The sequence below is a fragment of the Budorcas taxicolor genome, chromosome 8 (genome assembly GCF_023091745.1).
Source record: "Budorcas taxicolor isolate Tak-1 chromosome 8, Takin1.1, whole genome shotgun sequence".
NCBI lineage: Eukaryota > Metazoa > Chordata > Mammalia > Artiodactyla > Bovidae > Budorcas > Budorcas taxicolor.
Genome location: NC_068917.1, coordinates 103700411 through 103724243, shown reverse-complemented (window position 1 = coordinate 103724243; position 23833 = coordinate 103700411). Strand labels below are relative to the sequence as shown.

At 40.6% G+C, this 23833-nt stretch overlaps 1 protein-coding gene across 1 annotated transcript in view; it reads left to right on the top strand.

Moving 5' to 3' along the window:
• LPAR1 (lysophosphatidic acid receptor 1) overlaps nucleotides 1-23323 on the top strand; it is a 162058-nt gene extending 138735 nt beyond the window's left edge. Inside the window, exon 4 of the mRNA XM_052645153.1 lies at nucleotides 22659-23323. Within this exon, the coding sequence (XP_052501113.1) occupies nucleotides 22659-22960 (302 nt within the window). The 3' untranslated portion in view covers nucleotides 22961-23323. The remainder of the gene's footprint in view (nucleotides 1-22658) is intronic.
• The last annotated feature ends 510 nt before the right edge of the window (nucleotides 23324-23833 follow it).

Here is a 23833-nt window from a genome sequence, read left to right as displayed (position 1 = left end):
GTAAGACATGACTGAGCACCACCACCAGAGGTTCCTAGTGATTCCACAATGTGAAGAAGAGAATGCATAATAGTATGCTGTATTCAGAGTCTTCTCTGTGTAACAATATGTAGCAACATCTTTATTCTTAATATTACCAACATCCATATAGCTAATAGAACAATTTGTATCGCATTACAAAATAAATGGCTAATGTTTGAGTCACCTAAAAAGATTGTCAGTGTTTTGTTTCGTTTTGTTTTGTGTTTAGTATCAGTCAAAATTTGTTACTTTATCTGATAGTTAACTACTGTGGCACAGTGGTAAAGAGTCTGCCTGTCAATACAGGAGACACGCGTTCAGTCCCTGGGGTGGGAAGATGCCCTGGAGAAGAAAATGACGACCCACTCCAGTATTCCTACCTGAGGAATTTCATGGACAGAGGAGCATGCCAGGCTACAGTCCGTGGGGTTGCAGAGTTGGACACAACTGAGCATCTGAACAACAAACACTAATGCAAGGAATTCGTTCACTCTTTCTTTGCACCAGAGCAATGAAAACATTCATCAGATGTTTTGGCATTAAGGTGACATAGACTCCATGAATGGCTTGATTTATGAGTGCTTCAGCTTTTAGCATGCATAAGAATTAACTGTTGTAGCAAAGGAGCAAATTAAGTAGCTTAATTACACCTAAGAGGATTAGGTGTAGAGGCTGTAGCCTGTTCGGATGGTAAGGGATCGCTCTCATTTTGCAAGTAAGGAAACTGAGCCCAGAGAAGTCAGTGTGGGGATAAAGATGATCCCGTTCTTAAGTTTTGTGGAGAGAGCAACATGGGAGACCTTTCTTTTAGACCTCGTGTCTTCATCTCGTAAATGTATGGAACATGGGATGAACCCAAAGATCCTTGAGTGCCCCTAGGAACACTGAAAATATTTTTCATCCAGTTCTCCTTATTTTAAAAGTAATGTTCCTTTTAGAATTTCACACTGCCTCTCTGTAGACTATTTCTATCTGGGGTTCAAACCCTCATCACAACACTAGTATTGAAGTTAGATTTAGATTCATGTTTCTTTACACATATTAATCTATGTTTAAAAAGTTTTAATTTCATATATAGATGAATATAAGTGCCAAATTGTATAAATTCTTGGTTATAGTTCTGCAATTCCAAACTACTAGACAAAGTCAAACAGACTTTTTAAAAAATTCCTGAAAGCACACTAGCACTGGAAAAGAATAATTTGGTCCAGAAATTTTGGTGTAGATTGCCTAGAATTATAAGCAAAAAGTTGTTTTAGGATACTTTTTTCCCCTCAGGATAGAGCATTGGCTTTCATTGTACTCTGAGAGGGGCTGATGTCATAGAAATGACTAAAAGCCACCAGTCTTTTCAACTCCTGAAATTTTTTATATATATGAATATATATATAGTCTGAGGGCCTCTGAGAACATGACCTGTGCAAGATAGCAAGTTTTATTAGTAGGATTTCTTGAATCCCCTATTTTTCTATTAAATGTTTTCTTTCTTCCTCTGAAATTTCTATAGTTGAGGACTTCATGTACCTTTTATGAAATAATCCCCAAATGATGAAAATTGGACAGTAGTCGTGTAGAGATGACGGTAATTAACACGAGTAGTGTGGGTATTTGCTTGGTTGAAAATTTTTTAAAGAGATCATTTTAGTTAATACCCAGTTCTTTTTCTTTCTACTCATCCTGTCTTTCTCCCGGTCTTCCTAGTTGTCTGTTTTCATCTACTCTAGGTCTGTGATTATCAAAGAAGCTGACAGGGATGCTCTCATTTGGAGAACATAGGTGCCTATAAATTAAGCAAGAGTTGGCGCTAACACAAAGGTTTCTCCCTGTATGCTTGGTCTGCAGGTCTGATCTGTTGAAGCTTTGCCAGCTGCTAATGGAGTCAGTTGATGGGAAGGCAGGATGCAGGAAAAAAGTTCTCCCTGATTAAAAAGTTGTACGTGCATATGCATGTTACTCACTCTCAGCCCCAACTTTTAAGACATGCTTAAATGTGTTATTTATTTGATAAATTTTCATGTGGTAGCAGAGTCTTCAGAAGCCTTTAATCAAGCAGCCTCACTCTTATTATAACATTATAATAATGATAGTTCCATCTTACTGGAACTTTCTAATCTTACTGTACTGTTCCATCTAATAAGATGGAATGGTACTATTTTTGCTGATTCTTTGCTTCATTTTTCCTACCAACTTAAGTGTAGGGTTACTTTCCACATTGTACCATGGAGCACAATGGGGAATTCTAAAGAATCAAATATTTAAGTGCAGACTGCAAAATAAGCTGTCAGGAATCAGACCAAGCAACTGCATTTCACACTTTGAGATGCCTTGTGTATGTTCCATGTGTGGGTTGCCCCTGATAGGTTCAGCTGAGCAATATAAAAGATATCTTGTAGAAATAGATTTGAAAGGGATAACTGCGCTTTAAAACTTTACATAGTTAAAAGTCAAAAAGCCACAGAAGACTGGAGGAAATAGCAGGAAGTCTGAAAAATAAAGGCTTATTAAAAGGAAACCATCAGTATTCATTTTTGAAGCATTAGAGCCCTGGAAAGTATCAGCAGAGTTTAAAATCTTAAGAGGTAACAAGATTAATTACAAATCAGACTTGTAGTTGTTCATCGGTGTCATAGCCCTAGATGAAATGGACGAAAGTCCATTCTCTCTCCAGTCTGAACTGGAAGCAGATATTTCACTGACAACTTGGAGCAAAAGGTTGGCAAATGAATCACCACAGCTTATCTCTTCCTTAACAGAATTTTTCTCTCTGTAAGCCCAATCTGATTAAGATCTTTGATTAAGAAATGTATTAATATACGAAGTGGGTGGGTGAATACAGTGAGAAAAGCCAGAGAAATAAATGTCCAAGGGTGGTCCAAAATGTTCCTTCCCTTTCCTTACAAAAGCAAACGTGCAACCCTGTAGACTTCATTTGTTCTTTGGGAAATTATTTTTTGTTTTATCTGTTTTCTTTTCCCCTTTTGCCAAAACTAGGCTGTGATGGAATTCTCTCAACCCTGGCCCTTTCCTTGTGGCCCCACTGTTTCAAGAGGGTGGGGTCCAGTCCTACTGAGTTGGCGGGAGGGCATCGGATGCTGACCACCCACCCTCGGTGCTTTCGAGGCCTGACCTGCCCCCACACCCGCCTCCTCAGCCGTGACCTGTGAGCAACAGGGACGTGAGGCCTGAGTCCATCCCCTGAAGTTCTTTCCCTGCCTCATCTGTTTTCCCCAGATGTCTCAGCCGGGTCTGGCCCCGTCCTTAAAAACTCATCAGCCCCAGCCTAGTTCCCAGTTAGGAGGAAGATCTGGCCTCCAGATTGGGCCTTGACCTGGGGACTCAGTCTTGCCTTTTCTTAATAGAGAGGCCTGCACTGCCGCATGGGCAGCCCCAGTGTCCACCCCAGAAAAACTTTGAGCAAGCTGCCCAGAAACCCCACTGGCTGCCAGCTCTGCACAGGCTCAGAGAAGAGCCTCTCCAGTCCACTGTGTTCCCAGGCTGTCTCCAAAGCCAGAAGGATGTCCTCTTTTTCCAGAACATGAGAGCGGGTGGCCCCTTGCTCTCCCCTCTTCCTGAAGCACATGAGAGTTCAGGATCTTTAAAACCCTCCAGTCACACAGCCCAGGAAATTAAAAGAAGTTTTATCTCCAAGGAGCCCCAGTCCATCTTCTTTCCCACCAGCTAGCTTCTTGAGTGCCTGTAGGAATAATGCCTGAATTTTGTCAACTGTTTCCTTAATTATTAAAAACAAACATGCTCTTTGTAAAAACAACAACAAACAAAAATGACAAAAATATTTACATTAAAATTTGAAGTCCATACTACCACCCCTGCTTCCTCGAGGTAACTCCTGTCAACAATTTGATGCGTGTTCTTCTAGACTTTTTGTAGTAATGTGTGGGGTATATATGTACATAAGTACTTATAGATATTTTATAATAAATGTAATATTGTGCAAGGTATAACTTCACAGACTTAATATTTAATTTGTGTATCTTCTGACATAGGTCCGTGCGGTAGAGCCACGTTAGTTTATGTGATGGCTGCTTACTACTCCACTTACATACATCATCAGTGAATGTTTAGATGTACAGTTCTGCACTGGTACAGATATTGCCTCATCAGACATCCTGTGTTTATAACTTTATATGTTGTTTCTAGTATTTCTGAATGTGATGCAATTTTTTTTTCTTTTCTAAAGATGTGTTTCATTTTTTAGCTGTGATGTTTCTTCGCTGTTGCTTGCAGACTTTCTCTAGAGCGGGGACCACCCTCTAGTTGTGTGCGCAGGCATCCCATGGCAGTGGCTTCCCTTGTTGCAGAGCTTGGGCTTTAGACATGCAGGCTTCGGTGGCTGCAGCGTGCAGGCACTAGAGCCCAGGCTCAGTAGTCGTGGCATACGGGTTCAGTGGCTCCACAGCACGTGCAGTCTTCCAGTACCAGGGATCGAACTGGAGTCCCTTGCATTGCAAGGTGGATTCTTAACCGATAGATGGAACATTATAAGTTTGTGTGTTAGTCACTCGGTCATGTCCAGCTCTTTGCAGCCTCATGGACTTTAGCCCACCAGGCTCCTCTGTCCATGGAATTCTCCAGGCAAGAATACTGAACTGGGTTGCCATTCCCTTTTCCAGGGGATCTTCCCAACCAGGGATCGAACCCAGGTCTTCTGCATTGAAGGCAGATTCTTTACAGTTTGAGCCATGAAGGAATCCCATTTTAAGTTTAGACATTGCCAAATTGCCTCCAAAAAGATTGTTAGATGACTCTTCTGTCAACAGTATATAGGTGAGTCTATGGATTTATTGCTTATTTCATCATTAATCGGATTATAAATCTTTCCCAGTCTGTTAGCTGTTCTTTTTAAGATAAGAATAAATACAGGTGAGCTTTAGATCTAAAGCGAAAAGAGCTTGGTAACATTTCATTCTAGATCGAAAAGCTCAACCACCCAGCTACAGACATTGCTTGTCAACCATAGGCCACACCCGCACCCCACCCCAAACACACAATCTGCGCCACTAAGCTTCCTGTGTGGTTCTGAGCAGGCCAGACAGATGCTTCCTACCAACAGATAGGGAAAAGAAACTAAAGATGATTTGGTGCTAGTTCACTCTGTTATCTCAGTCTCAATCTTTCCCTCTCCTCCTCCCTTCCCACCTCTCTTCCTCCCCTCCCTCTACTTTATTGAAGTATAATTGACATATAACAAATTGCATATAAGCTGAGTGCCAAAGAATTGATGATTTTGGACTGTGGTGTTGGAGCAGACTCTTGAGAGTCCCTTGGATGGCAAGGAGATCCAACCAGTCCATCCTAAAGGAGATCAGTCCTGGGTCTTCATTGGAAGGACTGATGTTGAAGCTGAAACTCCAATACTTTGGCCACATGATGCAAGGAGCCGACTCATTTGAAAAGACCCTGATGCTGGGAAGGATTGAGGGCAGGAGGAGAAGGGGACGACAGAGGATGAGATGGTTGGATGGCATCACCGACTCAATGGACATGAGTTTGGGTGGACTCTGGGAGTTGGTGATGGACAGGGAGGCCTGGCGTGCTGGGGTCCACGGGGTCATAAAGAGTCGGACACGACTCAGCGACTGGACTGAACTGAAAGTGTACAATTTGCATATAATTGTTAATAATCAACTTATGGTTTAGCAATCTAAAAATCTGAACAAAAATGAATATATATGTGGAGGATGTATGATATATACACACAGAGAGTGTGGACCTATTCTTAGCTTTCTCTTAACTAACTATTAATAAAAACTTGGTAAAGATAGTAATGTATACCCATAACCACTTCTCTCTAAATTGCTTCACAGAAAAACTGCCTAAAAGCTTTGTCTGTACTTTGAGTGCCCGGTTTCTGTCCTGTTCACTCTTGAATCTACTCCAGTCAGCCTTCATTCCCAAGACTCACAGAACTGTCCTCAGTGATCTCCTTGTCACTAAACCTTTTCTTTCCGTAGCTCACAGGTTTCCTCCCTCCTTTCCCTCTTCCCTGCACTCAGCCTGTTAGCAAATCATGTCAGTTTCACCATCAGCCGGTGTCCGTGGTCACCATCTTCTCATGTTGAAGCTGCCCTCAGCTCTTACGTGGATCACTGTGTGATTCTCTAGCTGCCCTCTTCCTTCCTTGCTTTCCCATTCTCTCCAAATACTGTGCCCCTCTAAAAGAAACCTTACTGATTTATTTTGTTAGTTGTCTCCCACAGCCTTCCTAGAGCCTAAACGCAAATGAGGGGTGATAGTTTTCTGTTTCATTCGCTGTGGCATCCTTAGTGCCTGGAGGTGTCCTGATATGGAGTTATACACGTGAGGATCTTTTTAAAACTTAGTCAGCTATGGCCTTCAGGCCAAGTCATTCTCTCAGCTTCTGACAGTTACGAAGAACCAATTTTTTTTTGTAATTCCTAAAGTTATTTGTACCAGCTTATTATAACAAAAATGTAACTAGGTAAATACCACATTATCATTTAATAAAAATGAGGGCAATCAGGGAATGTTTCTGGGAAAGCTGAAGGGAAGGCTTTGTTAATATTCAGTGGGGGCAAGTTGCAAAAAGAAATTGCTTGAAATTTGCTGAGGAGAACAACAGTAAATGTGGGGGAAAACCATGAAAGATCAGCAAGGGTTTTTTGTACTCAGATTGCTTTGCAAGAATTTTAAGTCCTGACTTCACTCTGAAGAAGCCAATTTGGAGGGAGTTTTTAGTATGTGACGCTTTATTGGTGTGGCTTTGCTTGGAAGATGATGCAGAGCTCCCGTTAACAAACCAGTGTTCAAATATAAAGCCTTGGCTCTAGGTTAAAGGATTGGCAAATGAACACAAGTTGGCATTTTAAATTCAAGTAAAATATTGAAGGTATCATTTTTATAATTTTATGTTATAAACATTTTTAAAATTAATTGATTGTTCAGTTCAGTTCAGTCACTCAGTTATGTCCAACTCTTTGCGACCCCATGAATTGCAGCACGCCAGGCCTCCCTGTCCATCACCAACTCCTGGAGTTCACTCAGACTCACGTCCATCGAGTCCGTGATGCCATCCAGCCATCTCATCCTCGGTCGTCTACTACTCCTGCCCCCAATCCCTCCCGGCATCAGAGTCTTTTCCAATGAGTCAACTCTTCGCATCAGGTGGCCAAAGTACTGGAGTTTCAGCTTCAGCATCATTCCTTCCAAAGAAATCCCCGGGTTGATATCCTTCAGAATGGACTCATTGGATCTCCTTGCAGTCCAAGGGACTCTCAAGAGTCTTCTCCAACACCACAGTTCAAAAGCATGAATTCTTCGGTGCTCAGCCTTCTTCACAGTCCAACTCTCACATCCATACATGACCACAGGAAAAACCATAGCCTTGACTAGACGGACCTTAGTCGGCAAAGTAATGTCTCTGCTTTTGAATATACTATCTAGGTTGGTCATAACTTTTCTTCCAAGGAGTAAGCATCTTTTAATTTCATGGCTGCAGTCACCATCTGCAGTGATTCTGGAGCCCAAAAAAATAAAGTCTGACACTGTTTCTACTGTTTCCCCATCTATTTGCCATGAAGTGATGGGACCAGCTGCCATGATCTTAGTTTTCTGAATGTTGAGCCTTAAGCCAACTTCTTCACTCTCCTCTTTCACTTTCATCAAGAGGCTTTTTAGCTCCTCTTCACTTTCTGCCATAAGGGTGGTGTCATCTGCGTATCTGAGGTTATTGATATTTCTCCTGGCAATCTTGATTCCAGCTTGTGTTTCTTCCAGTCCAGCGTTTCTCATGATGTACTCTGCATAGAAGTTAAATAAGCAGGGTGACAATATACAGCCTCGAGGTACTCCTTTTCCTATTTGGAACCAGTCTGTTGTTCCATGTCCAGTTCAAACTGTTGCTTCCTGACCTGCATACAGATTTCTCAAAAGGCAGGTCAGGTGGTCTGGTATTCCCATCTCTTTCAGAATTTTCCACAGTTTATTGTGATCCACACAGTCAAAGGCTTTGGCATAGTCAATAAAGCAGAAATAGATGTTTTTCTGGAACTCTCTTGCTTTTTCCATGATCCAGCAGATGTTGGCAATTTGATCTCTGGTTCCTCTGCCTTTTCTAAAACCAGCTTGAACATCTGGAAGTTCACAGTTCACGTACTGCTGAAGCCTGGCTTGGAGAATTGTAAGCATTACTTTCCTAGCGTGTGAGATGAGTGCAACTGTGCAGTAGTTTGAGCATTCTTTGGCATTGCCTTTCTTTGGGATTGGAATGAAAACTGACCTTTTCCAGTCCTGTGGCCACTGCTGAGTTTTCCAATTTTGCTGGCATATCGAGTGCAGCACTTTCACAGCATCATCTTTCAGGATTTGAAATAGCTCAACTGGAATTCCATCACCTCCACTAGCTTTGTTCGTAGTGATGCTTTCTAAGGCCCACTTGACTTCACATTCCAAGATGTCTGGCTCTAGATGAGTGATCACATCATCATGATTATCTGGGTCGTGAAGATCTTTTTTGTACAGTTCTTCTGTGTATTCTTGCCACCTCTTCTTAATATCTTCTGCTTCTGTTAGGTCCATACCATTTCTGTCCTTTATCGAGCCCATCTTTGCATGAAATGTTCCCTTGGTATCTCTAATTTTCTTGCAGAGATCTCTAGTCTTTCCCATTCTGTTGTTTTCCTCTATTTCTTTGCATTGATCACTGAAGAAGGCTTTCTTATCTCTCCTTGGTATTCTTTGGAACTCTGCATTCAGATGCTTGTATCTTTCCTTTTCTCCTTTGCTTTTCACCTCTCTTCTTTTCACAGCTATTTGTAAGGCCTCCCCAGACAGCCATTTTGCTTTTTTGCATTTCTTTTCCATGGGGATGGTCTTGATCCCTGTCTCCTGTACAATGTCACGAACCTCAGTCCATAGTTCATCAGGCACTCTATCTATCAGATCTAGGCCCTTAAGTCTGTTTCTCACTTCCACTGTATAATCATAAGGGATTTGATTTAGGTCATACCTGAATGGTCGAGTGGTTTTCCCTACTTTCTTCAATTTAAGTCTGAATTTTGTAATAAGGAGTTCATGATCTGAGCCACAGTCAGCTCCCAGTCTTGTTTTTGTTGACTGTATAGAGCTTCTCCATCTTTGGCTGCAAAGAATATAATTAATCTGATTTCGGTGTTGACCATCTGGCGATGTCCATGTGTAGAGTCTTCTCTTGTGTTGTTGGAAGAGGGTGTTTGCTATGACCAGTTCATTTTCTTGGCAAAACTCTTATTAGTCTTTGCCCTGCTTCATTCTGCATTCCAAGGCCAAATTTGCCTGTTACTCCATGTGTTTCTTGACTTCCTACTTTTGCATTCCAGTCCCCTATAATGAAAAGGACATCTTTTTTGGGTGTTAGTTCTAAAAGTTCTTGTAGGTCTTCATAGAACTGTTCAACTTCAGCTTCTTCAGCGTTACTGGTTGGGGCATAGACTTGGATCACTGTGATATTGAATGGTTTGCCTTGGAGACGAACAGAGATCATTCTGTCGTTTTTGAGGCTGCATCCAAGTACTGCATTTTGAACTCTTTCGGAATTGATTGTTAGCCTCCCCTAAAGCTTATTATAGGGTATCTGTGAGTGTATACACATTTTTCTTTTTTGCAGTCATTAAAGAATGATTGATACCATTTTATACATATGTTTTAAAATCTGTTCTTCTTGCTTAACAGTGTATCTTGGAGATCATCTGGTAAGGATAAAATTTCTTAAGAACTTTAGAAAGTTGAACAGCATCTCACTTTATGAATTCAACTTAACTTATTTTACTTCTCTACAGCATCTAACTTTATGAATTCTACTTATTTTACTTCTCTACTAGTGATTACTTAGATTATTTCAGTTTTTTAAAAAGTGCTGCAAAGAATTCCTGGCACATACGTAATTGTATGTAAATACATCTATAGGATAAATTCTGAGAAATGACCTTATTGCAGTCTATTTTGATGGCTTTAGAACTGATTGATTTTTGTCCAGGATTTATGTGTTAGAATTTGCTTTGTGATATTTTGTCTTAGTTTTGAATAATCAGTATTTTACTCTGAACATGTACTTAAACTGAAATTTATGTAGAAAAATATGTTTATGATTTTAATTTGGAAATCTTTAGTCTAAATACCCACTTCCCGGTCATTTTTACAACTTAAACTTTTTAATAAAAGTTTTTAATAACAAGAAATATCTTAGGCACACAGCTATTTACTGGAGTAGAACAGACTATACCTCCTTCCTACTCTGTCAAGAATCTGTACTTCATAATCCAGAACATTTAGCTACTGTAAGAGACATAGCCAATCTCAAAATGAATTATCATATTTACAATTTGTGCCTTTCTGGGTCTTTCAGCTATTAAATACGTAAATAAAATAAATATAAATTTTAAATAAACATTTTTAGGTTGCAAGAATATTTCTGAATTTTCTTTTGGATTAAATTTTTATTTTTTCCCTCATTTCATTGGTAAAATTATGAATTATAAGTTAAATTTCCATTATATTTTTTGTCCTTGAATTTTGTCTTCTGAGTGACACATATCTTGCTGATCCATACCATTAGTTCATGAACTGCAAAGAATAAAATCCACAGGATTCTGTCATCAGTTATATTCTGTGAGTGCTTTCAGCCAGATATTGGTACTTGTTTAGACTTGTACCATTTTCAGTTTCAGCTTCATCATCATTCCTTCCAAAGAGCACCCAGGACTGATCTCCTTCAGAATGGATTGGTTGGATCTCCTTGCAGTCCAAGGGACTCTCAAGAGCCTTCTCCAACACCACAGTTCAAAAGCATCAATTCTTCGGCGCTCAGCCTTCTTCACAGTCCAACTCTCACGTCCATACATGACTACTGGAAAAACCATAGCCTTGACTAGACGGACCTTTGTTGGCAAAGTAATGTCTCTGCTTTTGAATATGCTCTCTAGGTTGGTCATAACTTTCCTTCCAAGGAGTAAGCATCTTTTAATTTCATGGCTGCAGTCACCATCTGCAGTGATTTTGCTGCTGCTGCTGCTGCTAAGTCACTTCAGTTGTGTCCGACTCTGTGCGACCCCATAGACGGCAGCCCACCAGGCTCCCCCGTCCCTGGGATTCTCCAGGCAAGAACACTGGAGTGGGTTGCCATTTCCTTCTCCAATGCAGGAAAGTGAAAAGTGAAAGTGAAGTCGCTCAGTCATGTCCGACTCTTCGCGACCCCATGGACTGCAGCCTACCAGGCTCCTCTGCCCATGGGATTTTCCAGGCAAGAGTACTGGAGTGTGTTGCCATTTCCTTCTCCACAGTGATTTTGGAGCCCTCCAAAAATAAAGTCTGCCACTGTTTCCCCATCTATTTGCCATGAAGTGATAGGACCAGATGCCATGATCTTAGTTTTCTGAATGTGGAGCTTTAAGCCAACTTTTTCACTTTCCTCTTTCACTCTCATCAAGAGGCTTTTTAGTTCCTCTTCACTTTCTGCCATAAGGGTGATGTCATCTGCATATCTGAGGTTATTGATAGTACCATTTTAGGGGAATCTAAATTCATAGCTGAAAAATTAAGTATGTTGTAAAACCCATTACAGATTCTCTGTTTATGTTGAACTTTTCCTAGGGAAATATTCTGGATGGGGAGAATTCCATTTACTCTTTAAGGGATAAATATTACTTATATCACCTTGGTAACAGCTAGACCACAGTCATGCAATATGTTTGGTATCCCTTTCTGAGTTAGACAGTGCTGAACAGTGGTTGACAACACTGATTTACTGTGCTATATAAGACTGATCATTTTTAAAATAAGGGAGGGAAATGTGTTTTGAAATTTTGTGTAATCACTATGTTTAGGCAGCAAAACTAATTTAATTTTTCTGAGAATGGTGAATTATCTACGTGAAGAATAAGTGATGTTATCCTTTTTTGTTGGTTCTTTTGTGAAAGAAAAGAAATCTTGTTGTCTTTTTTAAAATATATATATATATTTATTTATATTGGCTGTGTCAGATGTCAGTTGCGGCACAAGGAATCTTCAGTCTTCACTGCAGCTTGATCTTTAGTTGGAAGCTTTCAGTTGTGACATGTGGGATCTAGTTCCCTGACCAAAGATTGAACCCAGGCCCCCTGCATAGGAGTGCAGTGTTAGCCACTGGATCACCAGGGAAGTCCCAGATCTCATTGTCTTTTTTAAGCTAGTAAGACGCAGTGACTGTTGTGAGTCTGTGTGGGTATATAAATCCATACACACATTTATATAGTGTATAGAATATAGGGCTTCCCTGATAGCTCAGTTGGTAAAGAATCTGTCTGCAGTACAGGAGACCCCAGTTTGATTCCTGGGTCAGGAAGATCCGCTGGAGAAGGGATAGGCTACCCACTCCAGTATTCTTGGGCTTATCCTTGTGGCTCAGCTGGTAAAGAACCGCCTGCAGTGCAGGAGACCTGGGTTCAATTCCTGGGTTGGGAAGATCCTCTGGAGAAGGGAAAGGCTACCCACTCCAGTATTCTGGCCAGAAGAATTCCATGGACTGTATAGTAATGGGGTCACAAATAGTTGGACACAACTGAGCAACTTTCACTATATAGTATATGTGTATGTATTTTTTCAGTTTAAAATATATCTGATTTAAAAATGATAAGGGCTTACAAGAAAAGCCTTTGCTAGGCATTTGGAGTAACCCTGTTTTTTAGTTATTAGTGGGTAATAATGGTCTGGTGAGCCAGTCTTACTCTAGTTGGTACACTCTAAAGAGCTGTGCAGAAGTCAGAAAGCATGTTTAGAGAGGAAGAGAAGAGGTGGTGACCCATGGTTTAACCCACATTGGTTTTGTTGAAAGTAAATGAATGCGTTTTCCTGTTTGTCTGCTGGCACAGAGACTTCAGGGGTTATATCTCCAGGAAAACATGGGCCACTGTTGGAAGTGGTATGGGGGTGTGTTTGTAAGGACGTATAACTTAGTGCATCTTTAGTTTGCTAGCTATCTCTTGATTTCTTAGAATTTGGAACTGATGAGAATAGCCATACTAATTCTGTACTGAATGTTACTGCAACTTCATTTCGCTACTCGTAGAAAGTTTCAGAGGAACACATCTTTCCTCATGTGATCGTCTAATATAACCATTTGGCCTGTTCATTAGATGGCATCGCTGGATGTTTTAGGTGTGGAAAAAACTGACTTCAGTGGCAGTTCCCTGTACTGACTTCCCAGGAGGCTCCCCCATTCAGGAAAATCTCCTGCACAGTGGACAGCCAGCCTTTGACACATGGTGCCCCCCGTCCCCTACCAGTGTATTTGTGTGTCTGAAGTATCTTACATGGAAACAAAAGTGTGAAAGTGTTAGTCCCTCAGTTGTGTCCAACTCTTTGCAACTCCATGGACTGTAGCCCCCCTCCCCGCCCCCCCCACCACCCAGGCTCCTCTGTCCATGGAATTCTCCAGGCAAGAATACTAGAGTGGGTAGCCATTCCCTTCTCCAAGGGATCTTTCTGAAAATATAACATCTGATTGCCTGCCATCCCTTCAGTTCAGTTCAGTTCAGTCGCTCAGTCATGTCCGACTCTTTGTGACCCCATGAATCGCAGCACACCAAGCCTCCCTGTCCATCACCATCTCCCGGAGTTCACTCAGACTCACATGGACCATCACCAGATGGTCAACACTGAAATCAGATTGATTATATTCTTTGCCAAAGATGGAGAAGCTCTATACAGTCAACAGAAACAAGACTGGGAGCTGACTGTGGCTCAGATCATGAACTCCTTATTGCCAAATTCAGACTTAAATTGAAGAAAGTAGGGAAAACCGCTAGACCATTCAGGTATGACCTAAATCAAATCCCTTATGATTATACAGTGGAAGTGAGAAATAGATTTAAGGGTCTAGATCTGATAGGTAGAGTGCTATCCCTTACCCACCACTAATAAACCAACCATCTTTCTATGTTAATTTCATTTGCAATTCAAAATAAGATCCCACATTTAGAATTAGAAGAAACATTTAAAAAGTGTGCAGGGTCATGTACTAAAGTGGCTTGAGACTGCACAATTATGTTTACATTCCCTATTTATACTTTCTGTATTTTCAAACTTTTCTATAGGAGAAGGTATAATTCAAGGAATTAGCTTCATACCATTATTTAGACATCTATCAGGAAATGAAAAACGGCTGATATACCATTCCAGGAAGAAAAATTAGATTAATGAGACTTATCCTTATTGTCCTTGCATAAATTATAAGTGTTCCTTGAGTTCAGGAAACAGTACTACAAATTATCAGGCCATAAATATGTGAAAACAACTTGCCAATTTGAGTCTCTGAAAAAAAAAGTCCAAGAAACAGTGGCTGACTTTATTTTTCTGGGCTCCAAAATCACTGCATTTGGTGATTGCAGCAATGAAATTAAAAGACACTTACTCCTTGGAAGGAAATTTATGACCAACCTAGACAGCATATTAAAAAGCAGAGATATTACTTGGCCAACAAAGGTCCATCTAGTCAAGGCTATGGTTTTTCCACTGGTCATGTATGGATGTGAGAGTTGGACTGTGAAGAAGGCTGAGCACCGAAGCATTGATGCTTTTGAACTGTGGTGTTGGATAAGACTCTTGAGAGTCCCTTGGACTGCAAGGAGATCCAACCAGTCCATCCTAAAGGAGATCAGTCCTGGGTGTTCATTGGAAGGACTGATGCTAAAGCTGAAACTCCAATACTTTGGCCACCTGATACGAAGAGCTGACTCATTGGAAAAGACCCTGATGCTGGGAAAGATTGAAGGCAGGAGGAGAAGGGGATGACAGAGGATGAGATGATTGGATGGCATCACCGACTCAATGGACATGGATTTGGGTGGACTCCGGAAGTTGGTGATGACAGGAGGCCTGGCGTGCTGCGGTTCATGAGGACGCAAAGAGTCAGACATGACTGAGCGACTGAATTGAACTGATGACACTTGAAAAAAATCTTGTGTATATTTAAGCTTAATATTATAGATGGACATTGGTCAGAACTGTAATTTATATTTTAAAAAATGGTAAAATATGTATTTGTTGGGTAGGATGTATTCTTTTTCCCTACTTCCTGATAGCTAGAGCATGGATATGAGACTAAGTAAACAGTGGCAAGGTGGAAGTTTCCTGAGGGGAGTTTTGAAGCTTGAGGGATTAACAGAGAGGTATGTTGGGTCAATTAGTGATTGTTCCCAGGAAGCAACCTCAAAATCCAGGGTCTAATGGGGCAGCCTCATCCTGTTGAAACATTCCTTTAGCAGTAACTTGGCTGATGCTGGTTTCCCTTCTTGCCTGACCGGATCTGCTTCCCTAAAGCGCAGTAGATTCCGTAGGTAATTGGACACCCATCAGAATTAGAAGCAACAGGCTAGTTTTTGCTAGAGTAAAAAGTGCATATGTAAAGAGACTTCTACATTGTAGGATCCACCTCATGCTCCTTTGAATGTCTCATAGTGCCCATTTAAAGACCGTGTACACTGTATGTGTTACTGTTCGTTTTCCAAAGAGAGCTAAGGGACTATTCTAATTAATTTTCCTTGTTTTGGATATGTCTATTAGGTAGTTAGCTGTGATTTGCCACTCTGTTTGGCAGAAGATATATTGAGTAGTACTGTTTGCCAGCCACTGTTCTAGATGCCAGAGATACTGACAGACAAGAGATACCTTTCCTTCCTTTACGAAGCTTACCTTCTCATTGAAGGAAGATAGGAAATAAACATATAAACCAATATATAAGATATTTTTGAGTATGGGTAAGGGAAATGAAGATGATAACATGAGATAATTAGTGGGAAGAATGTGCTGCTTTACCTAGGATAGTCAGGTTTGGCTTTTGAGGAAGTGATATTTAATAGTAAGAAGACAGGAAGATCTACAGAAAGAATATTCCAAGATGAAAACACATGCAAAGATCCTGACCCAGAAATAAGCTTGGTATGTGTGTGGTAGAACCCAGTGAATGAGGGGTGGGTGGAAAGAGATGAGGCTGAAGAGTCTGACAGGCGGTAGTAATGTCGGACATTATGGATCACAGGAAGGATTTCAAGTAGGAAGCTTTGCAGAGTCTTAAGTAGGAAAGTGATGTTATGTGAATTGATTTATGCTTTTGAAAGACCACTCTGGCTGTTCTGTGCAAGCTGGACTTTAGGGAAGAAGCATGGAGGAAGAGGAATTGGTTAGGGGCCTATAGCAACAGGCAGAGAAAAGGTATTTGCTTACTTGGCTGGATTTGTAACCGTGGAGAAGTGGTTTCTACTGGCTGTTCTCAAGCACAGATGGTCTTCTTTAAGAGCCAGTCCTAGTATGCATGCCACTTTAGCCTGTGCTTTCCAAAGTATGGTTGTAGGACAAGATTTAGAGTCTGTTGTAGATTATGGAGCGTGTATGCGTATGCTACTCACTGGTTAATGTGCAGGAGAGTATATAAAATACCAGAAGAAGGCACCGCTGTCCTTCTTCTGTGTATATGGAAGCCAGCATCATGTTGAGCAGGACAGTATTATGGGGTGAAACTTAGGCACAGGAATATGAAAGCTAAAAAGAACATAATGAGTATTCTACTGTGGTTTGAAGATCTGTGTGTTGTTAACATGCTTCTTTAAAAGATAAATGTTGCTCTTAGGAACAAGTGAAAGAATCACTAGAATATATCACACAATGAATGAAATCATGAAACTTTAAATGCATGAAACATTTATTAAGACCATGAAGAAATAGAAGTGGTAGGCATTATACTGAATGAAGTAAAATTGGTATTAAGATAGAAATGACTTATTTTTGGAGATATCTCATTTGGATTAATATCATTTTCTGTGTTCCAGAAAAGATTTTATAATGAAAATAGTTTGGAGAAGGAAATGGCAACCCACTCCAGTATTTACTCTCTTAGAAAAACTTATTTCTCTAAAAGCCATTCATATACTTCTCCTGCAATGACACCTTTGCTGTTGGACCTGGCAATAAGCTTTATATCTGAGGTCTCTTACCTAACAGTCTCCTTTAAGATTTGTAATTTAGAATGATTTCCTAGCTAGCCATGTGTGCACTTTAAGAGCAGAAATCAGACAATAACTACAGAAATAAACTAAAATTGATTGGATTCTGGGATATGCAGATGTCTGCTCTGAAAGAATACACACTTTAGTGGCAACTAGAAAAAGTAGTCTATGCGTTTGAATGCTTTTTTTCCCATTTGATCTCTGCCACATGTCTCTTAAGGTTGGGGGACTGTTTCAGAGATCCTCATTTGAGGAACATTAAAAGCGTGACCAAGGAAAGGTTAATTTGGACACAGCAGTGGTATAGAATGGACTTGCCTTGACTGATTTTAGAACTGCGGATGTCTGATTTTTTGTAAAAGCACAAATTTGCCCGCCAGACTGGAAGTGTTTTCTGTTTTTTTCATCAGAAACCTTGGACTCCCTCCCACAAGGTCTTCTCTCTCAGACATTTTTTTCTCTTTAACTTTAGTTCTTAAGTTCCATATGTAAACAAAGTTCAACTAGTTAGGAAAAAGTCCCTCTAGGAAAAAAAAAGCCTTTAATTGTGAGACCAGATGGTAAGCATTATTCAGCTGATGGGGGTGTGTAGATTTCAGGGAAGGTGTGGTAATCTGATCTGGTTCTGCAGCTGTGACCTCTTGTTCTAAAACAGCCTCTTTCCTCCCTGTTTTTTGCTTCTACATTCCAGCACCTCTCCTTCCATCTTTGTGGGCACCGGGGCCCTCACAGATCGGTTTGACAGATGCAAAAGAAAGGAATGAAGCTTGCTCTGCTATTTATCCCAACCCACAATATATTTTGAGTAGTTTTCTCCCCATGTTACTTGTAATGTTGGCAAATCGTCCGGAATGTAAGCACTCTTGTTCAGCCCACCGAGAGAGTCTTTCAGGACTCAAATTGCCATGAGCCCATCAGGATGCCTTTAGGGCATCTCCCATCTGATCTCATGCGGTTACCTCAAGCTAAAGGTAAATAGAACCAAGGGCATTATCTGCGTTCTCCTCATCTCCCCTCAGAAAACACCAGCCAACACTTTCTCCTGTGTTTCCTCCTTCAGTGGAAGGTAGCACCATCCTTCCTTCTCCCAAATGGAAAATCTAGAAATCATTCTCAACTCATCTCTAAAATACTTTGCCAGTCTTTTCATATTTCTCTTCTCATTGCCACTGCCTCTGTTCAGGTTCTTCTTTCTCCTCTAGAATTTGGAAATATCTGGTTTTGCTTTTATCTTTATCTCGATCATTTTTTTCCTTCTTTCTCTTTCAGTGTTGTATGTTAAACCAGATTCTGGCCAATGAGGCTGATGAAATTAAAATCTGATAGGGTAGATGAAGATCAGTATTTCTTATATGTTCTGCAGCCATATATTATATAATATGTGGCTATTCTGAGAGTTAGTACTGGAAAAGCTTCAGATGTCTTTGCCAGGCTACGTATGATCTTGAACATCTTCTCTTCCGGTGCTTCTGCTTCTGACTTTACAATAAGCAGTGACAAACTACTTGTGCTTCCTCTTGCTTTCATGCTGTTGCATAACATTCCTTGGTTTTATGCCTTAATCTGTGGGGATCCATCCATCAGAAATGTTCTGGAAATATACAAACTACGTAAAGGACTGTCTCTATTGAGTACCACAATATTTTATCCATTATCTTCAGTAGGTACTGAGTCGACCTGTGAGAAACTCCAAAATGATTTGGGGCTTCCTGTGCATCTCTATGTTCCTCTCTTTTCCTTCTTGTTATTCTTTTCATATCCATCTTCAAGTATTAGGAATCTCTTATAATTGGGGTGGTGTCTGAGAACTTTTTGAAATGCCAGGTCCTCATGGTGTAAAACATGCTTCCACATTTTGGCCTGGAGGAACTCTGCCCTGGTACTGTGCTACACCAGCCTACATGCATTATGCCTCCCGTGACGGCAAAAGGTAGTGTGGTCGGGTAGGGGGCAGTGCTTTTACATGTTGTATCTCAGTTTGATCCTCATCACACCCAGTGGAGGGGGCCAGGAGCTATTGTTTCTCTACTTGACACGTGTGGAGATTGGGGGTTCTTTTCATTATCATCAGCCTGCGTTATGGGTGTGCACTTGACTCTGCTCAGATTATGTACAGGTAGACTGTCCACTGATTACAGATCCAGGGTCCCAGTGCACTTCTCAAGTTCTGTGACCCGAATGGATTATGGTTGGCTCCTTTTTACTAAAGCTGTAAATGATATAGTTTTTGTTTTAAGAAGCCAGATGGTAAATCCATAACCTGAGCAAAGTTGATCTCATACTATCCAATCACTATTGTTGAGAAGCCTGATCACTTCGGGATTTTCCAGGGCCTCTTTTCCACTGCAGTAGTCTACCTTCAGCTTTCAATCAGTTTGGTCCTCACACCTCTGTGAAAGAGTGGGGAAGGGAAAAGAAAGAAAAGCTCTGTGTGATTGATTTTACATGTTAGTTTTTGAGGTCTGTCCTGAGTCTCTTAAATTAGTCGGGTCTTGAAGATCCAAACACTGAGTGTTGGAATGGTGTGGTTGTGAAGAAGGGAGAGGACTGGGAGTTCTTCAATGAAACACCCATGTGTATTAGCTCCCAGTCAGGCCACGGAGTTCCCACTTCGCTTCTCTAATCTGGCAAGGCTTCTTGCGTGGTTGGTAAAACCCCCTGGACTAGTTCTGGAGACCATGGCTTTTATCACAAAGATCTTGCTCTTTTTGAATTTAAAAATTAGAAGAAGTTATAAATAACAAATGACTGTATTTGAATTCTGTTACTTTTGAAGAAAGGCAGTTTGAGCAAATCCATGAGAATAAGGATGTTCCCTTCTGCTGCCTGGAAGGGAAAAAAGATCATGTTATTTAAAATAAATCTATTGAGATGCATGTTGCTGGTATCTAATCCAGCTCTGAATTTGAGCTCAATTAGAGCTTTGATGAAAGAATGGGAAAAGGAGTCTTGAAAGAATGCTCTGCCATTCATGAGAAGCCTGCGTGTTTTTAGTTTCCAAGTAAATGGAATAATGGGACCATGTATTTTCCATCCAAGCATTTTCCATCCTGAGAATAATTCCCTTCCCAGCTTCTCAATGAATAATGCATTATATCTGAAACTCAAGAGGCATTCCTTTGATTTTCCTTTATGTTTAGCTTTCTGAGTGATTTTCAAGCGAGGAAATTCAAGGACTTGGAATGAATGCTTTATTAACATTTTTACTTGAAGTTCAAATAGCTCCATGGCTATTATCTCCTGATATTTTGAAATATTTTTTCTTTTCTCTCTAAGGAAAGTCTAAGGTATTGTATTTATTAGAAAATGAAGCACCTTGGCCAGTCTTCAAAGTGAACAGCAGTTTAAAACCAATAGACGTTTGTGTTTAGAACAAAGAGCTTTATGGGGGTACTTTGCTCCTTTCTTTATTTTCATTTCCCTGCTGAAAAGTTTCAAAAAAGAAAGTTCACATTCAATACTGGGCTGTTTGGGAGACTAAATCTCATTTGTTTATATTTTGTGAAACTCACTCCTTGAGACTAGTCCGATTCTCGACCCCAACCCAAGCCTCCCTCCCCCTAAGCCAGTACCATTTAAATCAAAATATTCCAGTGTACTTCTGGGCTTATCCGCACTCCCTGTCTGCTCATTGTGTAGCCTGATTATGTTAACACATAAGGGGCCCATCAAGTGAGATGTAATGGGACAAGACCTCGGCCACCCCATCATGTTCTCTTAGCCAAGGATCCCCAGCTCATCCTGAGGGTAACACAGTGGTAGATTTTAACACTATTTCTAAACCTCTTTTTTCTCTGGAAGCTAAATGAATGACTTCAGTAGCTAAATTAATTGGAATTAAGAATATAATTTATTTTCCATCCTTTTATAGTTACAGTAAAATCTTCATGAGTTAGAAGAGTTGGGAAAGCAAGAGAATTTAAATAGGAAAACATCTAAAGCATACAATTTTGGCTTTAAAAATTTAATTTTATTAATTTAAGAAGTGGGAATATAACAGTGTCTGGAGCATAGACTTTGGAGCCAGGCTTTAAGAGCAGAAACCCTGGGGTTGCCTCTGGTCTGCCACTTTCCAGGACCATGGCCTTGAGCAGGGTATCTTAATTTCTGTTTCTCAGTTTCTTCCTCTGTGTGGCAGGGTAACAGTTTCTATCTCATATGCTTATGGTACAGATGAAATGAGGTAACATTTGTAAAGCATATAGAAAAGCCCCATTTAAGTGACAGCTGATTAAAAATCAAAGTAAATATACATTTTATCCCTGGAAATTGCTGCTTCCAAACAGGCTTGTGTTATGGAGCAGATAATAGTGATATTATTGTTATTGTTTCTGATAAGATACATGGAGTGATTATTTTCTTAGCCCTGGAAGCTCAGCTGGTAAAGAATCCACCTGCAGTGCAGGAGACCCGGCTCAATTCCTGGGTCAGGAAGATCCTCTGGAGAAGGGAACGGCTACCTGCCCCAGTGTTCTTGGGTTTCCCTGGTGGCTCAGACAGTAAAGGACCTGTGTGCAATGCAGGAGACCTGGGTTCAGTCCCTGGGTTGGGAAGATCTCCTGGAGAAGGGATGGCTACCCACTCCAGTAGAATTACCTGGAGAATTCCATGGACTGAGAAGCCTGGCAGAATTCCATGGACAGGGTCTCAAGGAGTCTGACATGACTGGGCAACTGTCACTGACTCACTCATTTACTCCTAACAACAAACCAAATGAGGTAAATGTAATGATTTCTACTTTTCAGATGAGAAAACAGGTAAGAAAACTAATTTGCTGACAATAAGGACCTATTGTATACCATAGGCTACTGTATTCAACAACCTTATAGTAATCAATAATGGAAAAAGAATCTGAAAATGTGTATATATCTGAATCACTTTGCTGTACACATGAAACTAACCCAACATTGTAAATCAACTATATTTCAATAAAAAAGAAAGTATTTTGCCTAAATTCATCCAGTTTAATAAATAGCAAAGCAAGGATCTGAGGTCAAACTGAATCCAGAAACTGTGCTTTAACTAAAATGAGAGGGCGTCACAGTGATTTTTCCTGAGAACAATCTTATGCTATAAAACACAGTATTTTTATAAGCATCAAAGTCTGTATCCTAAATGCTGGATATCTCTATTTTGTATCTCCATTGCTTAGCAAACTCTGTTTTGTTAAAAATAATCATCAATGTCTCATAAATAGTCAATTTACTAAGGGCCTAGGGCTTCCCTGGTGGCTCGGAGGATAAAGTGTCTGCCTGCAATGCAGGAGACCCGGGTTCGATCCCTGGGTTGGGAAGATCCTCTGGAGAAGGAAATGGCAACCCACTCCAGTATCCTTGCCTGGAGAATTCCATGGACGGAGGAGCCTGGCGGGCTATAGTCCACAGGGTCGCAAAGAGTCGGACACGATTGAGCTACTTCACTCACTCTGAAGTAATAAGATTTTATTCAATTGCTCATTTTATTGTCAGAACCTTTTCGGATTATTTCGGAAAATGAACATTTTATTTCAAATGATGCTCTGATGCCTTTGGAGCTCATTATTTTGACCTTGAGCTGAAATCATTTCACCATATGGGTGCTCCCTTCATCAATCTATTTTTCTGTTCTCTCTTTAAACCTTCCCGTTCCCGCTTCCCGACCCTGCAGGTGCCTTTATCATCTGCTGGACTCCTGGACTGGTCTTGTTACTTCTCGACGTGTGCTGCCCGCAGTGTGACGTTCTGGCCTATGAGAAGTTTTTCCTTCTGCTTGCCGAGTTCAACTCTGCCATGAACCCCATCATCTACTCCTACCGCGACAAGGAGATGAGCGCCACCTTCAGGCAGATCCTCTGCTGCCAGCGCAGTGAGAACACCAGCGGCCCCACGGAAGGCTCGGACCGCTCGGCTTCCTCCCTCAACCACACCATCCTGGCTGGAGTTCACAGCAATGACCACTCCGTGGTTTAGGAAAGAAACTAAGATGAGAGGCGGCCATCATCTATTGAGGGATGAACAGCCTCCCCCTCCCGAAAGGCCAGGGCAGGGTCGGGTGTGAGAAAGAGGAAAAATACATTCATGTACTTAAACACTAACCCATGGCAGTATTTGTTCCTTGACCCACCAAGACTTGACATATGTTGAAAAATTAGCTTACGTGATACCCCTCATCCTGCTCCCATTCCTTTTGAAAGTAGAAAGCGGAGATCTTGCAATGGAATTCATACACAGACTCTGGAGTGTCCGTGTACACTACATTAACTAGTGTTCAAAAGTTTTTGAATGGTTTGGTGCAAGTCAGAACAAATTCTGACTAATTGAATCCACAACTTCATTTACATGCAGGCTTCCCTTTTTTTCTTCTTAAAGGATACATTTCATTTAATAAACATGTTTATGCCTATCAGCATGCTTGTGATGGATAAGACTGTAGACTGTTTTTAAATGATTTATAACTCCATTTGTTTCCTTATGTTAGGAAAACTGTAAATTAGAATTACGTTCTTAGAAAGCATGCATGAAAATCTGTGTATGCAGTATGCCATACTTAAAAAGACAAAAGAGTGTTAATTTTAAATGTTCTAGGAAATAGAAAAACCTAGATGTCAAAGCCAGTATTTGTTTAGGTTATGAAACAAACAATGATCTATCTAATCACAATATTACCTTTTTTTTAATTAAAGTGTTGTAACATGTATAAAACAGGAAATGTAAGTTTATTATCAGAAGAATATGTACTCTATAAAAGTTATAGAGGATGAGCACAGTGGTATGGTCCCACATATTTATGGTACCCAAGGACATTCTAATTATCAGTTCATCAGAGGAATTTTTTAATAACCT